Source organism: Peromyscus maniculatus, chromosome 13 (genome assembly GCF_049852395.1).
Source record: "Peromyscus maniculatus bairdii isolate BWxNUB_F1_BW_parent chromosome 13, HU_Pman_BW_mat_3.1, whole genome shotgun sequence".
In the NCBI taxonomy this organism is placed as follows: Eukaryota; Metazoa; Chordata; class Mammalia; order Rodentia; family Cricetidae; genus Peromyscus; species Peromyscus maniculatus.
Window position 1 is genome coordinate 51,728,519 of NC_134864.1, and position 23,107 is coordinate 51,751,625.

Sequence of the window (23,107 nt, forward strand, 5' to 3'; positions counted from 1 at the left end):
CTTACCCAGCGAAGGTCATGGTCAGATGGCCGTGTTCGTCCCTCTTCCTCTTCATACAAAGAGAAGCCTTCTCTTCGAGCCTGATAGTACTCCTTCCGAAGCTTCTGGATGCGGTCATTGTTTCCAGCCATGGGACGGCCACTGTAGCACATGAATAGACACGGTCACACAAAGCCTCAGAGATCCCCTTTTCCTCTCACTGCTAAAGGGCCTGACATCCAAATCTGTAAGATTTGACAAAATAATTTAAACTAGGGAAGTGTTGAAATCCGTAATAAAAATGAGCAAAGGAAAGACATCACACAAACACACACATTTAACTCCATGGGTCAAGAGATCTGATTTGGGATTAATAAATGCTTTGGGAATGAGAAGGTAAGGTAATGTCCTGACCTTCTAGAGCAATTAAAAAAATGCACTACTTTCTTCTTACAGTCATATATACAGTGTTTGGTTAAATTTTAATGTGAGTATCTCATTCTTTCAAATGCCATTGCTTATTTGAGATCAAATCCCAGTTGCTTGACCTGAAGGTTGGATGTGACAAATGATTGACTGGCATGTACCAGCCTTCCTTTTAGTGAAACTGAAGAACTTTTGGAGTGAGTGATTGTGTGTGTGTGTGTGTGTGTGTGTGTGTGTGTGTGTGTGTGTGTGTGTGGTGTGACAGCAGAGTGTAGGCCAATGCATGAGTAAAGATGGACTATAGGTAAAGAAAGAAGGTGAAAGATATGGCAATAAGGGAAAGACGTGGGGAGGGGAAGATGGACAGCTGTTCAATGTTCTAGTTGTGCTCCTTGTCCAAGGGCCATGTCTCTGTGTTAGCCACTGATTCTGCCTAAGACTCCCAGCTTGCCCAGTGCCACCTTGGGCAGCCAGTGGCCCCTTTTTAGTTTGGGTTGATTTGTTACGATTATTTTAACAGAACCAGGATTATGCTTATGCTTTATAATGCAGCCCAGGAGGCAAGACAAAACAGATACACAGGTCTGCCATTGGACCTCACTGGTTCACTTAACGATTAAGTGTCCCACTGTGTCAGACCTCCCATTAAGATCGGGAGATGTAAAGGTGATCATTTCATAGTCTTTTCCTGGACGAATCACATTCTTAGAGGAACGGAGATGGCCGTCACTGGAGGCATCTGCACAGGGGTTATGGGAGCATGAGTGCTTAAATGGTGACAGCGTGAGAGCAGGCCATGGGAGGCGACAGTGGAAGGCGCTATCGAGGAGGTATCCTAGCTGAAACTTACAGGCTACACAGACACTCAGGAACCAGCAGCAGGCGAGAGGAGCCAATTCCATGTAGAGAGAGAGAACACAGCAAGAAAATCTTGCTTTGGGGATTTTTCCCCCCCAGTCAGTCCATTTGGACAAGCAGCAGTCCCAACTGCCTTTCTTCTGCCTCCTCCATATAGCAGACAGATGGCATATGTGTCATGTCAGTAAGAGTAAGTGCTGATGACCTGAGCCTTGGAGAAGAACCAGGATGCAGTTTATGAGTCATATGGGAGTGACTGTGGAAAGGGGGACAGGTGACTGTTGGACAGGTATGGAGGGGCCCCGATGTGAAGAACCTCGCATGTCATAAAGGTCCTCAGGTGTTACCGTTGAGTTTTACATTTAAATAAGATATTTGATTTAAAACTAAAATAAGATATTTGATTTAAAAAAAAGAGCTATCTCAAAGCAAATTAAAGTATTTGAAAATTAAGCTAGGAAGTTGTGGAAAAGAAAGCGATAAGTAAACATGTTTGCAAGACAAGGTCTTCTCCTTAGTGGCAAGGTAGTGGATGGTGTGTGGCCACATGCTGGCTTTGTGGCTTCTCACCAGTGAGCATGCACTGGCCACTGGGCTTAACCGGAACATCAGAGATGGCAGTTGATTAAAAAAACTGATGCTTTTGGTAAAGAAAAGGCAAACCCTGAGGCTGGAGAGATGGCTCAGCAGTTATGAGGGATTTCATTCCCAGCACCCATGGAGGGAAGTTCACAGCCACCTAAAACTCTAACTCCAGGGAGTCTGCTACCTTGTTCCTCTGTGGGTACCTGTACTCACAATGCACAAACCCCATACAGACACACATGCATACATGCAATTGAAAATAATAAGAATAAATCTTAGAAAAAAAAAAACAAAAACAAGTTAAGCACTCAGGGAGCAGGGCACAGACCTTTATTTTCCTTCAGAATGTATTTAAAAATTCTGAAAATAGTTCTAATTCTCCTTCCTTTTTTTTAATTAAAAAAGATACCCCCCCCCCCAAGACAATAAGGGACTGCTAAGCTTTCCTGGAGCCCATGTGGTTAGAGTCGCATGCTCTACTCTGAAAGCTGCCTGGGCTGCTTAGGAATATAAGACTGCAGAGGCTGGATCCCATGCACAGGCTTGTGCTGGTTACAGAGATGTGAGAGCAGCATTCAAACTCACCAGATGAGTTCAATCACCGTGGTGCAAACATTGCATACATAATCTATTAGTTTACCCCAAAGAAACTGAAGCATTGAATTCATGTAGAATGAAGTCATCAGTAATAAAGGAAAACAGAAAAAGGAAGAAAGGTACTGTTTTTATAAAAGGACCAAACATCACAATATTCTTCCACTTGTGGTGGGAAAAAATCATATTCAGACTATAAACTGTTCTTCCATATGCCTATAAATACATAAATTTAAAAATATGGGTTTGATCAGCTTGCTATTCTCAAATAAGACAGTAGGGCAAGAATATAAAAGCAGCTGCTCAGGATTCAAAAGAGTCCCTGATGGCGACGGGAGCATGACTGTTTACCTGGAAAAGAAATCTGGCCCCAGTGAAAAACAGGAGAAAGTCATGGAGTATCTCCATGCAAAACGTGCTGTGTCTTCTCCCAAGTGTGAATATTCTAAGACAGTATTTGGAATAGAATGAAAGTCTTTTATCACACGCTTGGAACTATCTTTCAATCTTGGTCTTATTTTTCCCATTCCTAAACCTCTTTCTGCCCTTAGTAACAACAGTGTCATTTTGCAAGTGTTTCATATGTTAAAGTCAGGAATCACATATTCTGATTTCAGTTTTCAGCGTTTCTCAGTAGATAACACATATGTTTATCACTAAACTAATAAAATGTTACATATTATTATGTCATAAGCATAGCAATCAATTGATTCTATTTTGTGAAGTTGTTCAAATTTAAAAATTTGATGCTATATTTATACATTTTGTAGCTATGGTATCAACCATTATAATAATAATGTATCATAAATATACTGATTCAAACTTTTATTTCTACCACCTGCCAGAGTGAACATCACTAATCAATTGCTCTCTTTTTGAAAGACCCTAGATAGTCTCAGAATCCTTTTCAAACCAGAACTTCAGAAAACCACTACCAAGCTATAGGAATGGACACTTGAATAGACTTTATGTATAATTCTAACATAATAGCTTTGCAAAATACCTCAAAATCTGAAAAGAATATTAAAAGATAAGGCTTATTATTCTGCTCATCAAAATGAAGAAGATGAGGCTATCAGCTAATAGATGGCTAAGAAAGTTGGGCTGACTCCAAACATTCCTGTTGACTGGAGCTACTTATGATTGAATTCTTCTATCTTGTTTATATTGAAGAGACTTGAGTCTCTAGCAAACACAAAACCATCATAGACTTAAGGCTAGCACACAGGACTTGACTCCTGAAGGTCCCTAGGTACCATCTGGTCTATCTTCTTGCTTATATGGGACGTAGTAGCAGGAATTCTGGGAAATCTTCTACCTGACATATTCAGAAGCCACATCAAGTTCTGATGTAACTCCAACTTCTTAGAGGATTAAACACTTTACATCTACATCACTACTTGGAAGGTTAGGCTTTCTGTATTTGTTGTTTACTGGGCAAAGTGGAGTTTGGATCCTCTGTCTGTTTGTTACTGAACCAAGGCAAGGACTATGGCTGTGCATGACCACACCCAGCTAAGTCTGGCCATTCTTACAAAAATAGCTGTATCTATATGTAGGTGACCAGCAATGGTCTTAGAATGTTGAATTAACTCAAGCCATATACCAAGACATTTATGTCATTGAGGATTTCTTGTCAGTCACATAGCCTATGTCTTAAAAGGCAGTAACTTTAAACAGGCCCTTCTTATAGCACTGCTGAGCTGGACAGAGCTTAATTTGGTAATGGATTTCATTTTCTTTGCAGTTATCTGTAGTCATAAATATTCACCCTATGTGAAAACCTTTATACCAAGGCACTATATACTTTTTTTGGAATCTAAACTTACTCTTCCTTGCTCATAATTCCTTCAATAGGAGTACTTCTTAGAAGTAAGTACCGGTCTGAGCATGGTACAGTCTTCTCTCCTGGCTGCTGTGGTCTGGAAAAAGTAAACTAGCTTTACAGAGCATCTGTGATGTTCTAGACATAGTATCTGTGTCCCTGTCATCCAATTCCAGTCAAATCTGTGAGGACGATGTTGTTGTTGGCATTTCCCAGACTCGTACATCAAGGCTCAGAGAAGTAAAGAAACATGAGTGGAGAGTGGTGGGCCAGGACTTGTGTGCCTGTAAAACTCTAGCTTTTTCTTCTGTATCATGTTGCCTTGGGAGAAAGGCATTAAAATGCAGCAGGCATTTGGGAACAACAGTTCACAGGCATTTCAACACAGAGGGAATTTAGCACAGTACATTTATAGGCATACCTTTTGATAGTCTTTTATTTGCACAGATCTTTGCTATAAAAATAGAAATAGAAGTAGCTAAAGTAATAGGAATACAAGCAATGAAGTCTGTATTCATTAAAAGAACGATGTTGGAGCAATTGCAGACTGACATTTCTGGGCAATTAATATTATATCACTAACAGGCTTATGTGGGAAACTGACATAAAACTGAATGGGGTGCAGAAGAAAATCAACATATGACTAAGATCCCATGTGGAAGACAAAGACTGTGGATGAAGACCAGGGTGGAGAAGCAGCCAGTGCTGTAGCAGGCAAAGTTCTGTCTATGTAGAATTTCATTTTGCTAGTCATACTAGAAATTCCACAATAGATTCTTAAAAAAAAAAAAAAAATCCAGCTGAAGGCAAATTATCATGGGCATGATCACTACGTTCTGTTGGTAAAACAGTTCCTGCCCAATAAACATTTTGAGTACTCGGGAGGCAGAGGCAGGTGGATCTCTGTGAGTTCGAGGCCAGCCTGGGCTACAGAGTGAGTTCTAGGAAAGGCGCAAAGCTACACAGAGAAACCCTGTCTCGAAAAACCGAGAGAGAGAGAGAGAGAGAGAGAGAGAGAGAGAGAGAGAGAGAGAGAGAGAGAGAGAGAGAGAGAGAGAGAAATTCTTATAAATGTATTGAGGATCTTATTCTTTTTTCTCTCTTACATATTACATCCAAATGGCACTTTCCTCTTCCTCCACTCCCACAGTCTCTGTCCCTCTATCTCGCCTCTTCCCCAGACCCACCCACCTCCACCTTCCCTCAAACAAGAGCAGGCCTCCAAGGTACCTCAATCAAACACCACATGATAGCTACAATAAGACCAGGCACATACTGTCACATCAAGGGTGGAGAGGCAACCCAGTAGGAGGAAAAGGGTTCCACATTTACTGAATAATGTAATTATGTAATTCCAACCTCTCTAAGAGAGTACCTATTCTTGCATTGGCATTAGATATTTTGATTTTTGTATCCAGTGACATTTTGGGACCCTAACTGACTATCCATGGATAGCATTTTGGGGTTCTTGCTTCTGATTTCTTTTCAAATTCTCTTTCATTATCTATGATGATCTAACTACCTCACAGGAGCAAAGATATGCTAAGGAGATGTTTGTGTCCTTCCCTTTGGCTATCAAATTTTAGAAACAATGGGCCCTGAGAAGCTGAAAATTTCCCAGAAGTGTGATGCTGATAGAATGATAAAAAGCAAGAACCCCAGTGTCAGTCAGGGCGGGGGAGGGGGGGTTGGGGGGGGAACCTTGTCTTGGAAAGAGATTTCATATTTATCTGACAACTTGTCAGACCACCTTGCAGGAGAGACTGGATTCAAGACAATGCTGATGGGTGGAACCACACCTTGACCAAGTCTTCTTACTGATGCCTACTCCTTGCCTTCTGTTTAAACCTGAACCTCACGCTCAGGGCTTTGAAGATAGACTGGAAAAGGACTGTACTTCTTTGTTCCATTTCCCAATTGGCTATATTGAATAAATCTTCTTCTCCCTTTCTCCTTCTCCTTCTCCTTCTTCTCCTTCTCCTTCTCCTTCTCCTTCTCCTTCTCCTTCTCCTTCTCCTTCTCCTTCTCCTTCTCCTTCTCCTCCTCCTCCTCCTCCTCCTCCTCCTCCTCCTCCTCCTCCTCCTCCTTCCTTCTCCTTCTCCTCCTCCTCCTCCTTCCTTCTCCTTCTCCTCCTCCTCCTCCTCTTCTCCTTTTGGCTTTTTAGAAGTATTTGTCTAATTAATTGGCCTATTGAGGATATTTGGCTGAGCCTAGCTTGTTAAAGCTGCCAGGTCCAGGCTCTGCTCCTAAGAGCTTTGGTGAAAACGATACTCTGCATTTTGCCAATAGTCTGCCCCTAAAACAATAAGGGTTTACCTCGGTTGTATGGAAATTTGATTTCTACCAGAATCAAGTTAGCTGTGTGATGAAAACAATTCTGCAATGAAGAACCACTTGTTTAGTATGACTGCATTTAAGTCACAAAACTGACAAGATTAGAGAAAAGGCAAACAGTATTAGTAACAGACCAAGTCAACTTTTACGGGTGGAATCCCCTTTTTCTTCACGGACTGCTTCCTTCAGCTATCTCAGGTAGCATACTCATAGAAAGTCAGGAGACAGTTTAGGCTCCTTAAGACATATCACATAACAGAGAGGTGGCAGAAGAATGGGAAAGTAACATAGGTTCTCCACTAATATACACCTTTGAAAAGTATGCATCAGTGTACATTTCTAAGGCTGTGCTAGCCTATTGTTTATGTGGATGCAGTGGGGGGGGTCTTCAAAACCTGCTTCAGAGGAATTGCTGTTCACGTGAGGGTCATAGGAAGTGAAAAAAATCGACACAAAACATGATGATATATTAGCTCAGGCTGGATCCTGGTCCTTCCCCCAGCTGTGCTTGTGCTGGTGGCATTTGGCCCAGATGCAATAATGTGACAAGGTGCCTTGGCTACCGGGCTCCTGACTTTGCCATGGCACTGCCAGCCTGTCCTTTCATCTTTCTCCACAGGCTTCCTGCCCTCAGCATCTGCTTCCCTTGAGATCCATGTCTTGGTACTTCCATCCGTCCTAGATGAACTGACCCTCTGACTTCTACAGCTTGAAAATTTGTCTTGGAAATTGGAACCCTGGACTGGATTTTGACCTCAGTGAATCAAGCCATAGTGGTGGAGCATAAAGAAATGAAAGGCCCCTTCCCTTGACACTTTTGATTGCATAATGGTGAGCACTCCCACTCCCACCATGAACACAGCTACTATTTACCTTGAATGTAATTGTATTGATTCATGAAAGGCAACTTTCTCCTGCTTTGGAGTGTTGTGACTGGAGTTTGCCACCAGATCGATGTCCTATCTTCAGATAAAAGGTACAGATTCTCTCTTGCTCTTTATCACCTGAGACAATGCGGGGCTGTTCTCTGAGGTCAGAACACCCTGCTTCTCTCTGTCTCTTCTTCCAGAAGAAATTGAAACTCCTCAGAGTGGCACCGGCAGTGTGGTTCACAATTCAACAATAACACATGAGTTGTTTCCACAGATCCAATCACCTTTACAGGCCAGTGTCAGGTAATCATATTATTCTCCTACTATACAATGGCCTGCTGGCTGTAGTCAAATTTCTAAGGCCATTTTGTCTTAATCATAAAATGGCCATTGAATTACTCATAGTTGAATACTAATAAGGCCCATTTCCTCTAATATACATAGTAGAGTATTTGTAATCTTAAGCAATTAAATATATACTAGACCTTTCTAAGATATATATGTATATGCATTTATGTATGTATATATATAAATGATCTATTTTATAAACCATATGAAGTACATGGGGATCATAGAAAAACTTACTAAGTTTTTAAGAAGTAATGTTTACTTCTTAAAAAAAGCTATTTTAAGATCTAGTTGAAAAATTCACACAGAATGGTGGCAAGATTATCTTTTCATCTCTCTGTGTTTGCCAAACAAGAATATGTCTTCTGTTTAAGATGATACATAGACCATGCCTTGTCTTGCAACCCATGTAGACACTGCTATTCTCACATGACCTTGCGTCAGAACTGCGTCTAATTGACACATTTAATTTATCAGAGCTTAGATGAAAACAGAAGCTTGGGCAATTTTAACAGCTATAGAATTCCATCAAAACCTCCATCCACTGAAATATGCCTGGATATAAGCTTACTTAGTTTCCTTCAGTTCATGTTAGTTTCTTGCAACCTTTTATTACTTGTGTTTTATGGTGTCCTGTACGGGATTCCAGTGTTCACACTGGCATTATGGGTCCAACATGGTCCTGCATATGCAAGTCAATGGCTTCAGCTGCTGCTCAGGCAGGGGAGAGCCATCTAATGCAGAGCTAAAGGAAACAACATTGGGTGGGTTTGCTGAGAGGTCAGAAGGAGGAATCAATATAGCCTGTAGTGTCTTTCCAGGCTAGTTCTGAATATACACAGATTTTATACCACATAGTGACTTTGAAAACTAACTTTAAAACATGACTCCACTTGAAATCTTAAATGTTTTGTCCAAGGATTTTATGATCCAAAATAAAATGAACAAAATCTAGCTAAAACGTTACATGGAAGAAGCCTACAAAGTTTGTGTTATCTTACTTCACATCCATCTTCTTAGACTGAGCAAAGGACAAGGCAAGGAGGAAGAAAGTTTTACTGTGTGTGGCTCTTGAACAAATTAATACTAATATGCACACACACACACCCCTTCCAAAGAGATTCTCACCAACAGCTACAGGAACTAAAAGATAAAATTATTACCTTCTAGGCTTAAATCAAACACAGCTTGAGTTTTAAGAATACACATCTGACATTTAGATGTGGATTAAGCTTTCAGGGTCATTCTGGGAAAACAAGCCTTTGTGGGCTGCAGGCCATGAAACCTTGGGAATTTTCTAGGTCTCCGTGAAATTCCCTCTTCCTTAAAAGAAACAATAGAGGGTCTCTTCCCCCAGGGGACCATGGAGTGCCATCAACCTACTGATTCTCAACAGCTGGACATCTATGTCTTCCCTTCTGGATAACAAGGAAGTAAGCCCTAACAGATGACATGATTTTAAGGGAAAGCAAGGAAATTCTAATGACTCAGTGCATGGATGGTAGCTTTGGGAGTCAGAGGACAGTCTGGAGAACGTACACACGTCAGGCAGTTAAGACTGTAATTTCTTACACATCAAGCCCTGCCTCCCACCTTCTCTTTTAATAGAAGAGTTTAGGAAAGTGACAACAATGACAAAGAAAAATATACTAAAACAGGTTTTCCAATTGAGAGAACCTAAAAGCCATGATTTAGATCTACGCCTAGACGTCAAGAATCAAAGTATTATATCCAAGCACATACATGTAACTTAGTCTTTACTGTAGTGTCTATTAAGAGCACATATAACAAACTAGCCATCCAGAAGTGATGCTCGGATCATAGCTTTGTGGTGTTGAATCTCATAATCTGATAAACAGGTAATTTGTATAATGATATTATTATTGTTAAAACAACTAGGTCCACCAGGCTAAGAACTTACTAATGACTTGTTTTGAGAGGATCTACATTTAATTTCTTTTACCCCTGCATTGCACAAATGCTGAGATCATCTGCAGTTTTAAGTACTGTTAGAATAACCACCCAATCAACATAGATTCTTGAATTTAAAGGGTTGCCTAAAAAGGTAATATCTGCCTATGTCCCAAAGGACATTGGGTTCAAGGATATCCCATAACTCTCATTTTCCGGGATACACTGGTGCTCTCTGTTGACCTCTTGACCTCAGGGGTTATGGGACTGTGGATAGTCAGTATTATCACAGCCTATGGATCGTTTCATTTGTTATAAAGATGTTCAGGTTCTTGCAAGTCCATGCTAGAAAAATGCCAACCTCCTCTTCATCTTGGAATGGAAAACAGTAACTAGACATCAAACTTAGGCCCTTGGCTGCCTTATAGGATCTCTCTAGTAACTGCTTTCTGACTTTCTGACCTGTACATGCATTTTGAACTTTACTTTTTCTCCAGTAGGGCCATGTCCCTATCTCTGGGGAGGATTAAGATCCAGATCCAACCCTCAGGGACATTCACAGTCCAATGGGGGCAATGGTGACATAAATAGATAATGATAGCACAATGTGGCAATTATCATGAGGAAGTATCATGGCGTGTAATGAAGTCCTGCGGCAGTGCCACAGACGAGGTGATTAGCTCCACTTGGGGAGGTCAGGCTTTGTGGAGAAAAGGAGACATAGATATGACCAGGAGGCTAGACATGGAAGAGGAGGGAATGGAACACGCAAAGGGAAGCTACAGGGAAGAGAACACTGCAGGCCACGTCAGAGCAGGAGTGTGTGAGGAACTGTGGGGAATAAAGGATTTGAGTAGCTCGCTCTTACTCATCCTTCTGAATGGGACAGTGAGACTTTCAAGCAGGACAACAGCAGCATCTTAACAGACTTCCTACCAAGATCAGTCTGGAGGAACTAATCTGTGAGATGAACACTTGACCTCTATGGGGTTTTCTTGCATTCTGTGACTTTTCCGTGTGTGTGTGTGTGTGTGTGTGTGTGTGTGTGTGTGTGTGTGTGTGTGTATGTGTGTGTGTGTGTGTGTGTGTGTGTGTGTGTGTGTGTGTACGTACAATTCAAACACAACAGTTACCTACATCAAGGCAAAATTCACCTTCTAGTCCCATCTCCCAAATGATTAGATGCTGTACCCGAGGACCACTGAAGATTGGGGTTAGGGGAGGGGTACTGAAACTTTCCAGATTTTCTATAACCACAGCTCTTGTTCATCTGAGATGGACTGGTGATGATGTACGACACATCATTAATATAGTGACAAATTTCCCATTAGGGGAAAGGTACTGGCTGCCAACTTACAGGTCAGAAGGTTAAAGCCACACAAAACAAAACAAATGAAACCAATTCTTGAGGGCTTGACAAAGACTTTTCCTTTCCACGGCACTTTAAGGGAAAACACTCACGGGATTTTAATTAACAAATAGCCACTGCCCCTTTCAGGGGCGGCGGTGGTGGGTGCTGAGGATCTGCCACGGAGGGGTGTCAGCTTGTCACTGAGACACGAAAAGTGAACGAGTCAGCAAACATCAAAGAAGGAGGAAAATGAGGCACGATGCTGCCAACAATGGAACTCAATAAATAAGTCACAGCGAAATGAATAAAAGCCAGGCCTTCCTCAGCTCTTAGTCGCTTGTCCACCCTGTGACAGGAGCTAGTTTGTCCACAAACACGGATGCCAGCTATGGCCTTTATCATCCATTATGGCGAAGTCATAGGGGCCTGGAGTGAATATACACGTATCTATATATTCATTCATGTATCTATCTGTTCATTCACATATATATTCATTCATATGTATGAGTACATATCCAAATGATAATGCTTTTGCACTTTATTTATATCACTGAGCAAAACAGCTCTCCAATCTGTCATCTCTATGTTGTGTCAATACACTGTTTCTCCCCTTCCTGGTTCCCGCCAGTTTTACTAACTACCTCCCTTTTTTGTCAGTTCTCAATTATCTGTAGACATAGGTGGTTAGGAAGAGTATAAAAAATAAACACAAAAGAAGATTAAAAAAAATTCTCATTTAAACCAACAATGTTGTTTTCTTTCCCAACAAATGTTTTTCCCAGAGCTATAAATAATATCCCAATTAATTGACTTAAAGTTCACATTCTTTCCCTGGACCAGACCCTTGTTTGGTAAAGTTACTAATGAGGTGGGGAAAAGGCCAAAAGGCAGGCAGGCCAGAGGAGGCAGAAGCAACATGGAGACGCAAATGATAAAAACAGAACGTGGACAGTTGGGAGTTCATGACTGAGCAGACCCTTCTCTAAAGGATCCACCGTATTACCAGGGAAATGGAACTTTTCAGATGAGAAGGGACCAGGTACTAATTTTCTGAACGGATACACGTTAAGAGCTAATGGGTGCACACGTCTCCAGAAGGAACTCTGAGGAGACCATGTCTGTGGTACATTTTGCTGGGAGCTTTCTTATGAACTAATCCGCAATAACAATGTTTCTGTCTGTACTTGCAGATACGATACAGTCACTCAAATGCCATTCATTCATTATTCGTTGGGAAACATTCATGCTGAGGGTGCGAACAGGAAGGCCCTGCTTTATTTGGTGTACCAAATATTAGCATGAAAGGAGAGAGTAGCACACTTTATTAGAGACTTCCTCATCTACAATGAAACCATCTCTTATCCAAGTATAAAGAAGCCCATTGCCTCCTAGCTTGAATTTTCTTCGAATTCCACATAAAAATCTAAGCCACCCGGCTTAAATTGAATCACTGTGTTATTTCTTTATATATTACTTGACTTACTTTCAAAGTTGAATACTCATTGTATATCTAAGAGAGTTCCGAAATTTATAACCTGCCCCCCAAAAGAATCATTTCCTCTTCCTCAAAGCAGCTTTTTAATACCACATCCAAAACATCTAGGGAATTGGAGAGAGAAGAGGGAGGGGACGGTGAGGGGCAGCAGAAAGCGAGCTAATGGTCAAAACGCATCCTTATAATAAAATGAGCTTCCTAATGGATGCTCGCTACAGGAATAACATTAATTCAGTATTAGGACTTTCACTGGAAAAATATGAATGCAATTTATCTTTTTAACTGTCAGCTGCATTTCTAAAGCTCTGAAGTCTGTAGCTTCCAGGGGCCCTTTGTCTTTCTGCCATGGCAGGAATATCTTGGACAGCTGTAAGAGCTTCCTCAGCTATCTTTCTCAAAATCCATTAGCTAATTCAAGGAACCTAATTAGAGCTGCCATTTTGATGGAGCATAGTGAATACTCACTACAAACTAGTAACACCATCAATGTTTATTAGAAAATCACAAAGCCCAAAGTGCTCCATTCCCTATGAATATTAATGGGAATACAGCAAACAAAATATTTATTAAAACACGTGCTTAATACCATCAAGGTTTACAGACAGACACTGAAAGGGAGCGAGAGGCCCACACTTGAATCGGAAGGCCCTAGCCGGTGGACACACAATGGACTGAGATTTAGACTTAAGCAGCACATAATTATTATTTGTACACCCTCCCCATCCCCACTTGTCTCCCTGGATTCTGCACCCTGGGATTCAGCAGCTCACAGCTGGGAAGACAGATGTAAATCCAGGGAAGACTGAAGGAGGAGGTGGAGGCAGCCTTCAAAAAAAAAATAGTAAAATAAAACCCCAAACAGCTGTGAGAGGCACAGATCCTTGTCAGTGGAGAAATAAGTCTTGCTTCTCTATAAAGCCAACAGCTCGATGACGTCAATGCCTTCTACCCTCGTCCAAATGAGGGCGTCATCCAAGTAGCTGTTATCTCCTGTTTCTGCTCTTGGCCTTGGGAATGTGGGAGTGCCTGAAACTGTCAGTCATTCATTCTCTTGTTATGTCTTATGATGAAGCTCCCTCCACTACCCTGGTCAGCTCAGGTACCGACCCAAGCTGTCCTGAAAGGACGGAGACACTACGCTCTCTTCTCTTAGGAGCAACAGGAAGGTCTTTGTGAGAGGCTTCTGTCCAGGAGACCGATCCTCTCTGCAGCTATTGCTTCTCTCTTTTCTTCTCCATTGCCTTTGCCCAGATGTTCTAAAGACAATCATCTGTTGTGTCCTTTTCTGTCACCTCATCATTACCGTTGACTGGAGGCACCCTGGTTGTACCTTTACAGCTGCTACAACTGCCCTCTGGCCCCTCCCTGGCTGCTGCAAGCTGGATTTCAAAAGCAAACCCTCTCCAAAGTCTCTCCCATCTCTATTTCTCTGCTCTCTAAACCCAGGCCTCCTGCAGGCCGGGGCTGGAGTCATTTGGCCCCATGGGCCATGGTAAGATTTCTGAATCTTAATCGGAGGCAAATATGCTGACAACGGATTTGAAGGCAGGAAGCAAAGCTGATGAAATTCAAACGTTAGGACACAATTCTGTCTTTTCTTTGGAAGACAGAATGGAGGTCACTGCATTCAACAAGAGAACCCTTTCTCAAAGTCTGAAATACAGGACAGAATCAGGTGCATGGTAGAGAAGATGGCGGGTAGACCAAGGGGTGGCCATGACAATGGAGATAGGTAGGAAAACTCAGAGGCATTTGATTCAAAGCACTGGATTAGTCCCTGGCCCATTCTTGGCAGAAAGTCTTTTTCATTCTACTTTGGAGTTCTCACAGTCCTTGGCTCTTACATTATGGCTCTTTTCCTCCTTTCTGTGCTATGGTCATCATTCACATGTTTTATATGTTTTTAATGTCGTCTACTCCTCAGTAGTGGCCAAGGGTTCCAAGGTGTTTAATCATTTTTGTATCTTCTGTAAAAGTTGTCACAGAGTCCCCACCTGAGACACCTTTATCTCCTAAGTGTTTGTGGGAGTTGAAAACAAGAGAGCCATTTAAGACAGTGTCCAGTGACTTCGAAGTAGGGAGGAAGGGGGCAGAATGGGTGGTGGTTTCAGGGACGAGGGAGGCTGGGTATAGTGACTGGGGGGCATATGTGGGAGACGTAGAGGGCCATGACTACTCAACAGCACTTTGAGCAGCCGCCTGGAGAGTATTTTCCATTTGCTATCATTTTTCATTCCTAGGTGCAAAGGCAAAACACCACCGTGCATCCCCTCAACAGCTTACTACAAGCCGCTCTGTTATTTCCATAGATCGCGCGGATATTATTTTACTGTTCAAAGAAATTTCTCTACATTTCTTGAAGTTCTCTCTGCTGTGACATGTTCTTATGGCCTCCTGTCTTCAGGCAGCAGTTGCTATACCATTTTTGGTGCCATCAGCTCCCATAAGGATCATCTAGCCAAGTAGTAATATGCTTTGCTTATTAATGCTTGTGGAATATATGTGTGTGCTGAAACAGTGTTATTGGAAACCTTTTCCATGCTATTTCATACTAAATATAGCATGCGCAGGCCTCCACGAAACTGTCTGGAAACTGTGAGATTGACCAAGCTCCCAGCTATAGAGAAAGCAGGCTGGCAACACTGGCCGACCTTTATCTTGGAGTTAAATTTAGCCCCTCATCCTCATTAGGATCTCACTGCCAAACAGCACTCTCCTCTGATTAATAAAGTTGTCTAATAAGCATATCGCTTTCTAGCACTCTGCCGAGGTAGTTGAGACCTCAGGCAGGCTTGGGGAGAATTGCTGAACGAAAATGTTCCACTCCATATCCTGGAAAAGCAGAAGCAGTCTCTCTCTTGTTTAGTCAAGTTCCGCTCTGGGCAAAAGAGAATGGACTACGATGTTATGAAAGGATGTGCCTGTTGACTGTGCAGTCAGTCCAGAAGTATTGGAAAACCATGAAACCCACCTACCCCATGCTCTGAGTTAGTTTACAATCCAACAATCTGCACTTTGAAGTACTTTGTTTTACTATTTTAAGGAGAATTGCTTAGGCAGATGGAGGTAGGGACCAGGGAGGAAAGACTCAAAGATAGATTTTCAGAGCAACTGGAAAGCCTCTGCTGCCTATTCATTGCCTCTAGGCTACAGTGAAGAACCTTAGTTCAAGGGCTTGGTAATTATTATGATGCAGAGGCTGCTGGGTGTCTACCTCTTCAAGACATCCAACTGCTCACAAGTTAGTTCTTCACACACTAGTTAGGAGAGAGCTACAGTGTGTGTGGACCTCGAGGTCCCATGAAGGGCTGGGGGCAGTGAGATGGTCTTCTCAAGCAGATTGTCTCCTTGATGCTATCTAGTTCCTGAATCCTCCTACCCTGCAAACACACTCAGTCTCAACCATGATAATGCAGGGGTGAAGCTGGATATTGTTCCTGCACTGCAATGTTCCATACTGAAATCTTAGGGACCATAAAATTGAATTCTGTCCTTTTTGCTTCCCTAGACACGAGAATAAGAAAGCAGCCAAAATGCATGTGCTTTTATTTTTGCTGTTGTTGTTTTTCCCAGAACAAGAGTCCCCAGACCAGGAAAGACATCTGTTTACCTCTACAGTAGTTTTCACAGTACCCACTTTACTGTTTTTGTTATACTAAGGCCTCTAGTTCTTCATGGGAGAGATTCAGATGTATCCCACCACCGTACACTTCAGGGCAACTGAACATTAAAAGGGGATTTGTACAGTTGAGGTATGGCTCAAATTTTGTAGGAGACAGCCACTAGAATGGCAAAGGGAGAGAGACTATAAAAAATTTAGCAGTCATGCTTCTAGTCACATTCTCTGTACCAAAGAGAATATTCACAGAGTTGCTATAAAAATACAAGTCAGATTCAGAGTTGGTGTGCTTATCCACTCCTAAGACATTTGAGGTAACTAATTATGCAATAACCTGAAGCACAGTCCTTCTTGTACACAAAAGGAATCATAGTTTAAGCACAAGAGCAAACATTTGCAGAGTTCACGACCAAGACCTACATCAGGCTTCATGCTAAAGCTTGAAACCCTGCAATTGGAACAACATAAAGCCAGATGTGTAGTTATTGAATGCTCTTTGAAGTGCATCTTCACATAGAACCAAACTGGAACTCACCCATAAATATAAAGACATGTGGAAACACCACTGTCACAAATAACAGATGTTTTCTTTACACTACCAGCAATCTAAGGTAAAAGGTTAATATAGTTTTGAGCCAAGAAACACCCTCCACGCCCCCCCCCCAAAAAAAAACAAAACAAAACAAAAAAAACCTGAAACAAAATCCAAGAGAGCCAAATAACATGATTAGGAGATGAGCCTTTCAACAGGTGAAGTTACTCGTATGTTCGAGAAATCATCCCTAGGTCTCATGGGAAAATCAAATGGTTCATGTGGGGACCAACACTTTGTTTTCAAAGTCCTTTATAAATTGTATTTTGAATAAACAGATAATGTGAAATTCATTCTTTAAAAAGGAAAGAAAAATAAAGAAAAGAACCATAGGAAGATTACCAGGCACAGGTGTGTGCTCAGTACGGAAGACATTTTCAGACTGGAGAGAGGTGCCTTGGACAGAGCATCAGAGCTCTGCATCCCACATTCACTGCTGTTGTTTACAGTTTCAAAGGGTAACAGGCTACTTAGAGACTCACGCATTAAGGATAGTGATTGGAAACAAATGGGGTGAGAAGCCTACTTAATATGGTTTCAGATGGTGGTTCTTTTAGAGGAAAAAATTAAAAAGAGAACTTCGCCCTTCTAGCTAATGCATTTGTTAGAAAAATGTTCAATTAAGTCATTTGCAGTCAAAATGAACCAATTTGGGATCTGCCTAGGTGTGCTGGTGGTTCACCCGACACATGCTCCAATGACACGTGGTCTGGCTCAAGAGATAGCTAATTGAGGGTTGTTCCTTCCACGGCTTGCCCGTTAGTTTAAATCCAGCCTGTAGACACTAACCCTTTCAAAGACAAAGAGCTACATTAATTTAGTACTTCTAGAGAGTTTAATACATCTGCCACTGTCTGGTGGCTTTCTTCATTTTCAACCACTTGACAGCTACTGTGATCACAAGTTTCAGAGAATCTATTTCCCTGTGTAAAATTAACAGCAATAAAACAAGCTAAGTGGGATATGACCAAATCACAGAGCTCTCACATCACGGGACTTCAAAGAATCCTAGAAGTGCTGTGGTGAGGACTTGTGTTCTAAACATAAACGCACATGCTGCTGGGCATCAGAAGCTTCCATGGACTACCAAGACAGATGTCATGGACACTCATTTGCATGTCAACAGAAATGCCTGTCACCAAAGACCAGTCTTGTGCAGTCAACACTCTCCACACTCAAGGCACCGGACTTTTTTCTCCTCTTACATGGAAGACATTTGTACCAAATATGGTTTGTTCTTCTTGATAATTTTTCTTTTCTAATGGCTTTCCCCTCCTGATGTGTATTTTCAAGGGGGAAGAAAAGCAAAGGGCAGCAGGAGCAGCCTTAAGTGCTTGGCAAATGATCTTCCTGAATCTGGACCTCATAAATCCTGTAAAATGTTATATTTCAACAATAGGCTGGGAAAGCTTTTCTCTGCAATGATGAAGCCCAGCTTCAAAATTTATGGTTTCATTTCAGAAATGGACTATAAAAAGAGACTGACTTAGCTGTCTATCAACTAAGCCTGACAATAGCAAATAAGGTGTGAGCTTTCAATGTCAAATAGATATTTAATATTAAAATTCTCAGATTAAACATTGCAAAGGGGTCTCCTGTGCAGCACATGCTGATGAGAACAGTGATAGATGGAGGCTGGGTTGTCATAGCAATGTCCAGACCCTGAAGTGACATTTCTTTCAGTATCTACTGCGAGGGTCTGGTTTTTTTTAAATACTCTATTCAGAAGGATGCTGTGCTGTTGGAGGGAAGAGTGAGTCAATTAAACAAGATCTAAGCAGATATGGCTTGGTTCAGCACAGAAAAGGCCCAGGTGTACCATCAGTCATTCTTTTTGTCAAGAGGGTTATGAAAACCCACATCCAAATATGTCTTGATAAACACACATAGATCTGTTGAAGGGGAAAATGTAGTTTATTCTCCCTCCCCCAAAAGCACCCCATTCTTCCCGATAATGGACTACTGAGGCAGAATAAAATCTTCCAGTGGTAACTATGAACTGCATGAGTTTCTCTAATAGCTCCTAACTCTACTGGTAAATTAAGAAATTTGAAGTAAAACCAACATGGCACTACTTTTGACCAATCAAACTAAAGACCTTTTTTAAAGGCAGAAAGCAGGAATACTCAAGTTGTCAGGAACAGGGCGACACGAACAGTCTTCCACATTACCAGTTGAAGCTTTTTTCTTTTCTTTTCTTTTCTTTTCTTTTCTTTTCTTTTCTTTTCTTTTCTTTTCTTTTGTTGTTTTCTAGAAAAGTGTTAGCAATACCTTCTAGTCCTTTGATGCACTCACTTCTATTCTAGGACTCTTAAGGAGATAATTTAAGCCCTGTGGCAAAATGTTCTAAATACCTGCTTCTCAGAGAGTAACTTCAAACATGGAAAATTTGAAACACCTCAGTGTCCAGTACTAAGGAAGAGTTTACAAAGATTATAGTATCGTTATAAAAATGCTTTATACAATATTGTGGGAGTTCCAAAAGATTAGCACAGTATAATGCATCAAAAGCAAGAGGGTAAAATTAAATAGATGTAAATATTTCATGGGTTAGCTTACACAAGAATCTTTGTATCCCACACACATACATACAAAATATATCTTTTCATATATACAGTGATACACATGGAAGAAATAACACAAACTGGATGAAAATGTTCTAAAGTGTTAGTATTTGACAACTCATGAAGTACTTGTTGATTTAAAATTTTCTTTCTGCTTTAAAGTTTTGTTTATTAAATTTGCTTTCAACTACTCAGAAAAAATATTGAGAAAAAAGTATAATAAGGGGGACATGATAGTCTAACAGGCCTGTAATCTCAGCACCCAGGACTCTGAGGCAGGAGGATTATGAGTTTAAGTTCAGGATGGGCTACACAGCAAGCCTCCGTCTCAAAACAAACAAACAAACAAACAAACAAACCATACAAACCAACCACACACACATGTTTTAAATCTACCTTTAAATAAGAAAGCATATACATGCGTATAGCATTAGAGCTGGATCTGGCCAGACGGAGGTAGACACTTGGCATTTGTTAAGTGGGTAGTCTTATGGTAGGTTTTCCTTCTACTAGATCCAGCCCCTTGTTTTCTCCTATTACCAGGTTGTGGTATGAATGAAATGGAACACTCAGACGAGAGCATTTGCAAGTCAGAAGCAAAACTGTACATGTAAATTACCTTAGATCTAACACATCGAGGAAACTACTTCATGGAGAATTTAAGGGAGGTCAAAGGTTAAGTTTACAAATGCAACTTGTGGTAGCGTGGGATGAAAATGACTGCAAGTTAAACAAAGGAAACCATACGAGGCTGGACCAGAACTTTGGAACCCTATCTACAGAGAAGCGAATAGTGTGACACACAAAGGAGTCCCCCAGTCAGTGCCCACTCCTTCCCTGCTGATTTTTATTCCCAACAGTGTACGATATCACCCACATTAATGAGTGAAACGTGCCCGGCTGTCAGGCAGCAGAAATCCAGTAGCATACAAACAATTTGTATTGTAAAATTCCCTAATGGAGCTTAATAAGGGAGTGAGCGCTTAGACACAACAGGGCTGAGACAAGATGTGACAGCTTCCATAACACAGAATCTCATTACTTTGTTGCTTGTCTGAGTCATAAATAGAATTTTAAGTTTGCTTGTGTTTCTCATAACTGATACTCTAAGAATCAAGTTGCGATTTGGAAGGGAGGAGACTGCATGGGGGGGATGTGCTACATCTGTGGCAGTAGCCCCTTTCATCAACGGGAGGGGGGGCTCGTAGAGACTTAAAGGTTGGAAACGATCATGGCCGATGGCTACGGTGGGAGATGACATGGGGAAAGGACAGTAGTGAGGTCACATGGACCACACGAGAGCCTTCCGAACCCAGCGCTCACGGCTCTGAGCCTCAAAGGTGTTTCTGATACATGCAATCACTCCAGACTTCTACCTGCAATGGACCATATCAGCTTTCACTTTTGGTCATTCTTTCTTTCTCCCACACCCATGTTCTACGTTACCACCCCTCTGCCGTCCGAGCAGCTGCTCATTTCTGTCCCCTTTGTTCCGTGTGTCTGTCCCACGTCTGCAGTCCTAGCCTGGAGTGGAGACACACCCGCCTTTCCCTCTGCCGTCCACGTCCAGGGCTGATAACCGCGTGGTGGTCAACAGGGCCTGGCAGCTGCGAGGACCATGCCGGTTCCCAGGGCATACTGCTTTGTCCTAATTGCCTTCTGTTTCTGGGAGTTAAATACCAAATAAAATTTAAGAATAAAATATTATTTCTTGGGAATGAGGCATCTTGAGAGAGAAAATACACAGGAACCAACAAGTTCCTTGAAATATATATTATCCAGCCATCTATTATTTACAATCGCCTGTCATATGCAGTTTAAAATGTTGGTTATTATTATAGAACTCAGTGTGATGAACTCTAAAAAGAAATCCTGCCTACTTTTACCATGGGAAAAGAATTAAACTAAATTATTTTGCTAATTTTTGAAATGTCTTGGTTCCAATCTCAATAAAATTAGAACATCTTTGAAAGGCAGTAAAGAGAAAGTGTGTGTATCTACATGGGTGGGTGTGTGTGCACCTATGTGTAGGTGCATGTGTGTTCGTGTGTGCACGTGCATGCATGTGTGCATGTGCACATGTTCAAGCATGCCTGTGTGTGCACATGCACGTGCACGCAAGTGCATGGGAGTGTGTGCACGTGTAAAATCCAGACAGTTCAGTGTTGCTTTCTTATCTTTCCATGACTTCATGAGTCGAGTAGGTAGCACAAATGCCTGTGGCTTTATTAACCTGTGTTACTTTCGGAGAATAACAATCTGCATGAATCTTTTTACACGTTTATGCAACCAGAATAGGAGAACGAAATCCAGTTCCGAAACTGTGAAAGCACTCCTGGCTGAAGGGTGTCTGAGTTACACAAAGGAACCCTCCAGCACAGGGTGCCCTGACTACGACCAGACTCGCTCCCTCCATTCCCATCAGGCTGAATAACGACCCCCCTTCTCTAGGACAGTGTATCAGTGCATTGGTGATGCTTTCATAAAAAGGGTCTGACAACAATGGAGTGTCTCCTGCCTTCTAAACAAAAAGTGACATTCCATTTGAAAGCTGTCCCTAGGTGCAGTTTATGTGTAGAAATCATCTGTGACAGTCCCAATCAAAATAGTTTCACGTCACGTGGCACATAAATGGGCGATACAATACACTGCTTCAAATGTGGTTTTGTCCAGTTAATAGGTATTTTCTCGTGAGTTTCTCATGCTATTATTTTATAAATGTAGAAAATAAATGTGGGTTTTCATTGGTAATGTCTTTTTAAAGCCAGTGCTTTCCTTCCTTTCTTTTTCCCTCCCTGCCTCTCTCCCTTCCTTCCTTTCTTCCTTTTTTTTTTTTTGAGACTGCCCACAATGGCCTGAAACTCCTGGCAATCCCTTTACCTCAGCCTCGCAAATACTTACATTACAGGTAGGAGGCACCACATTTAGACAAGCCCATAATTTTTAAACTTAAAAACCTGCATTCAGTAACTTTAAAAAGAGAAAGGGCTGGAGAGACGGCTCAGCAGTTAAGAACACTGGCTGCTCTTCCAGAGGACCCGAGTTCAATTCCCAGCACCCACATGGTGGCTCACAGCCTTCTATAGTAGGACCTGATGCCCTCTTGTGGTATAAAGTTGTACATGTAGATAGGGCATTCATATATGTATTATTAATATACGTTATCGAATAAAAAGAGGAAAATATTGCCGGGCGGTGGTGGCGCACGCATTTAATCCTAGCACTTGGGAGGCAGAGCCAGGCGGATCTCTGTGAGTTCGAGGCCAGCCTGGGCTACCAAGTGAGTTCCAGGAAAGGCGCAAAGCTACACAGAGAAACCCTGTCTTGAAAAACCAAAAAAAAAAAAAAAAAAAAAAAAAGAGGAAAATATCAATATAAAAAAGGTAGCTCTGCTCACAGAAAAATGCCTGGAAACAGGTAGGCCAGGAGTCTGACCATGGAGTCATGGATAAACCTGGGAAACATCAGCCTGAGATTTTTCTAGTGGTTCCTAATGTCTGGAACTCACTTTGACAATAAACCCTGACACGGATCGACCTGGAAAGACAAAGCTGAGCACCATTTACAGCCTTTAAATTAAAGGATGTGAGCAAGGACACAACTTGAAGCTTGTCAAATGTCAGACTACAAGATGATGGCTGATACACATTGGTCCTGGGATTGAAAAAATCACAACAGACTTTGAAAGAATTCTTCTATGGCTACCTGTCTATCACAGGCCATGGTGCAATTTCAGAGTTTCCTATGGCTCTAC

General features: G+C 41.6%; 1 protein-coding gene across 1 annotated transcript in view; it reads right to left on the reverse strand.

The window, feature by feature from the left end:
* Pard3b (par-3 family cell polarity regulator beta) overlaps positions 1–23,107 on the reverse strand; it is a 978,380-nt gene that overhangs the window by 107,642 nt on the left and 847,631 nt on the right. Inside the window, exon 21 of the mRNA XM_006975013.4 lies at positions 6–141. Coding sequence (XP_006975075.2) covers positions 6–141 — 136 coding nt within the window. The remainder of the gene's footprint in view (positions 1–5; positions 142–23,107) is intronic.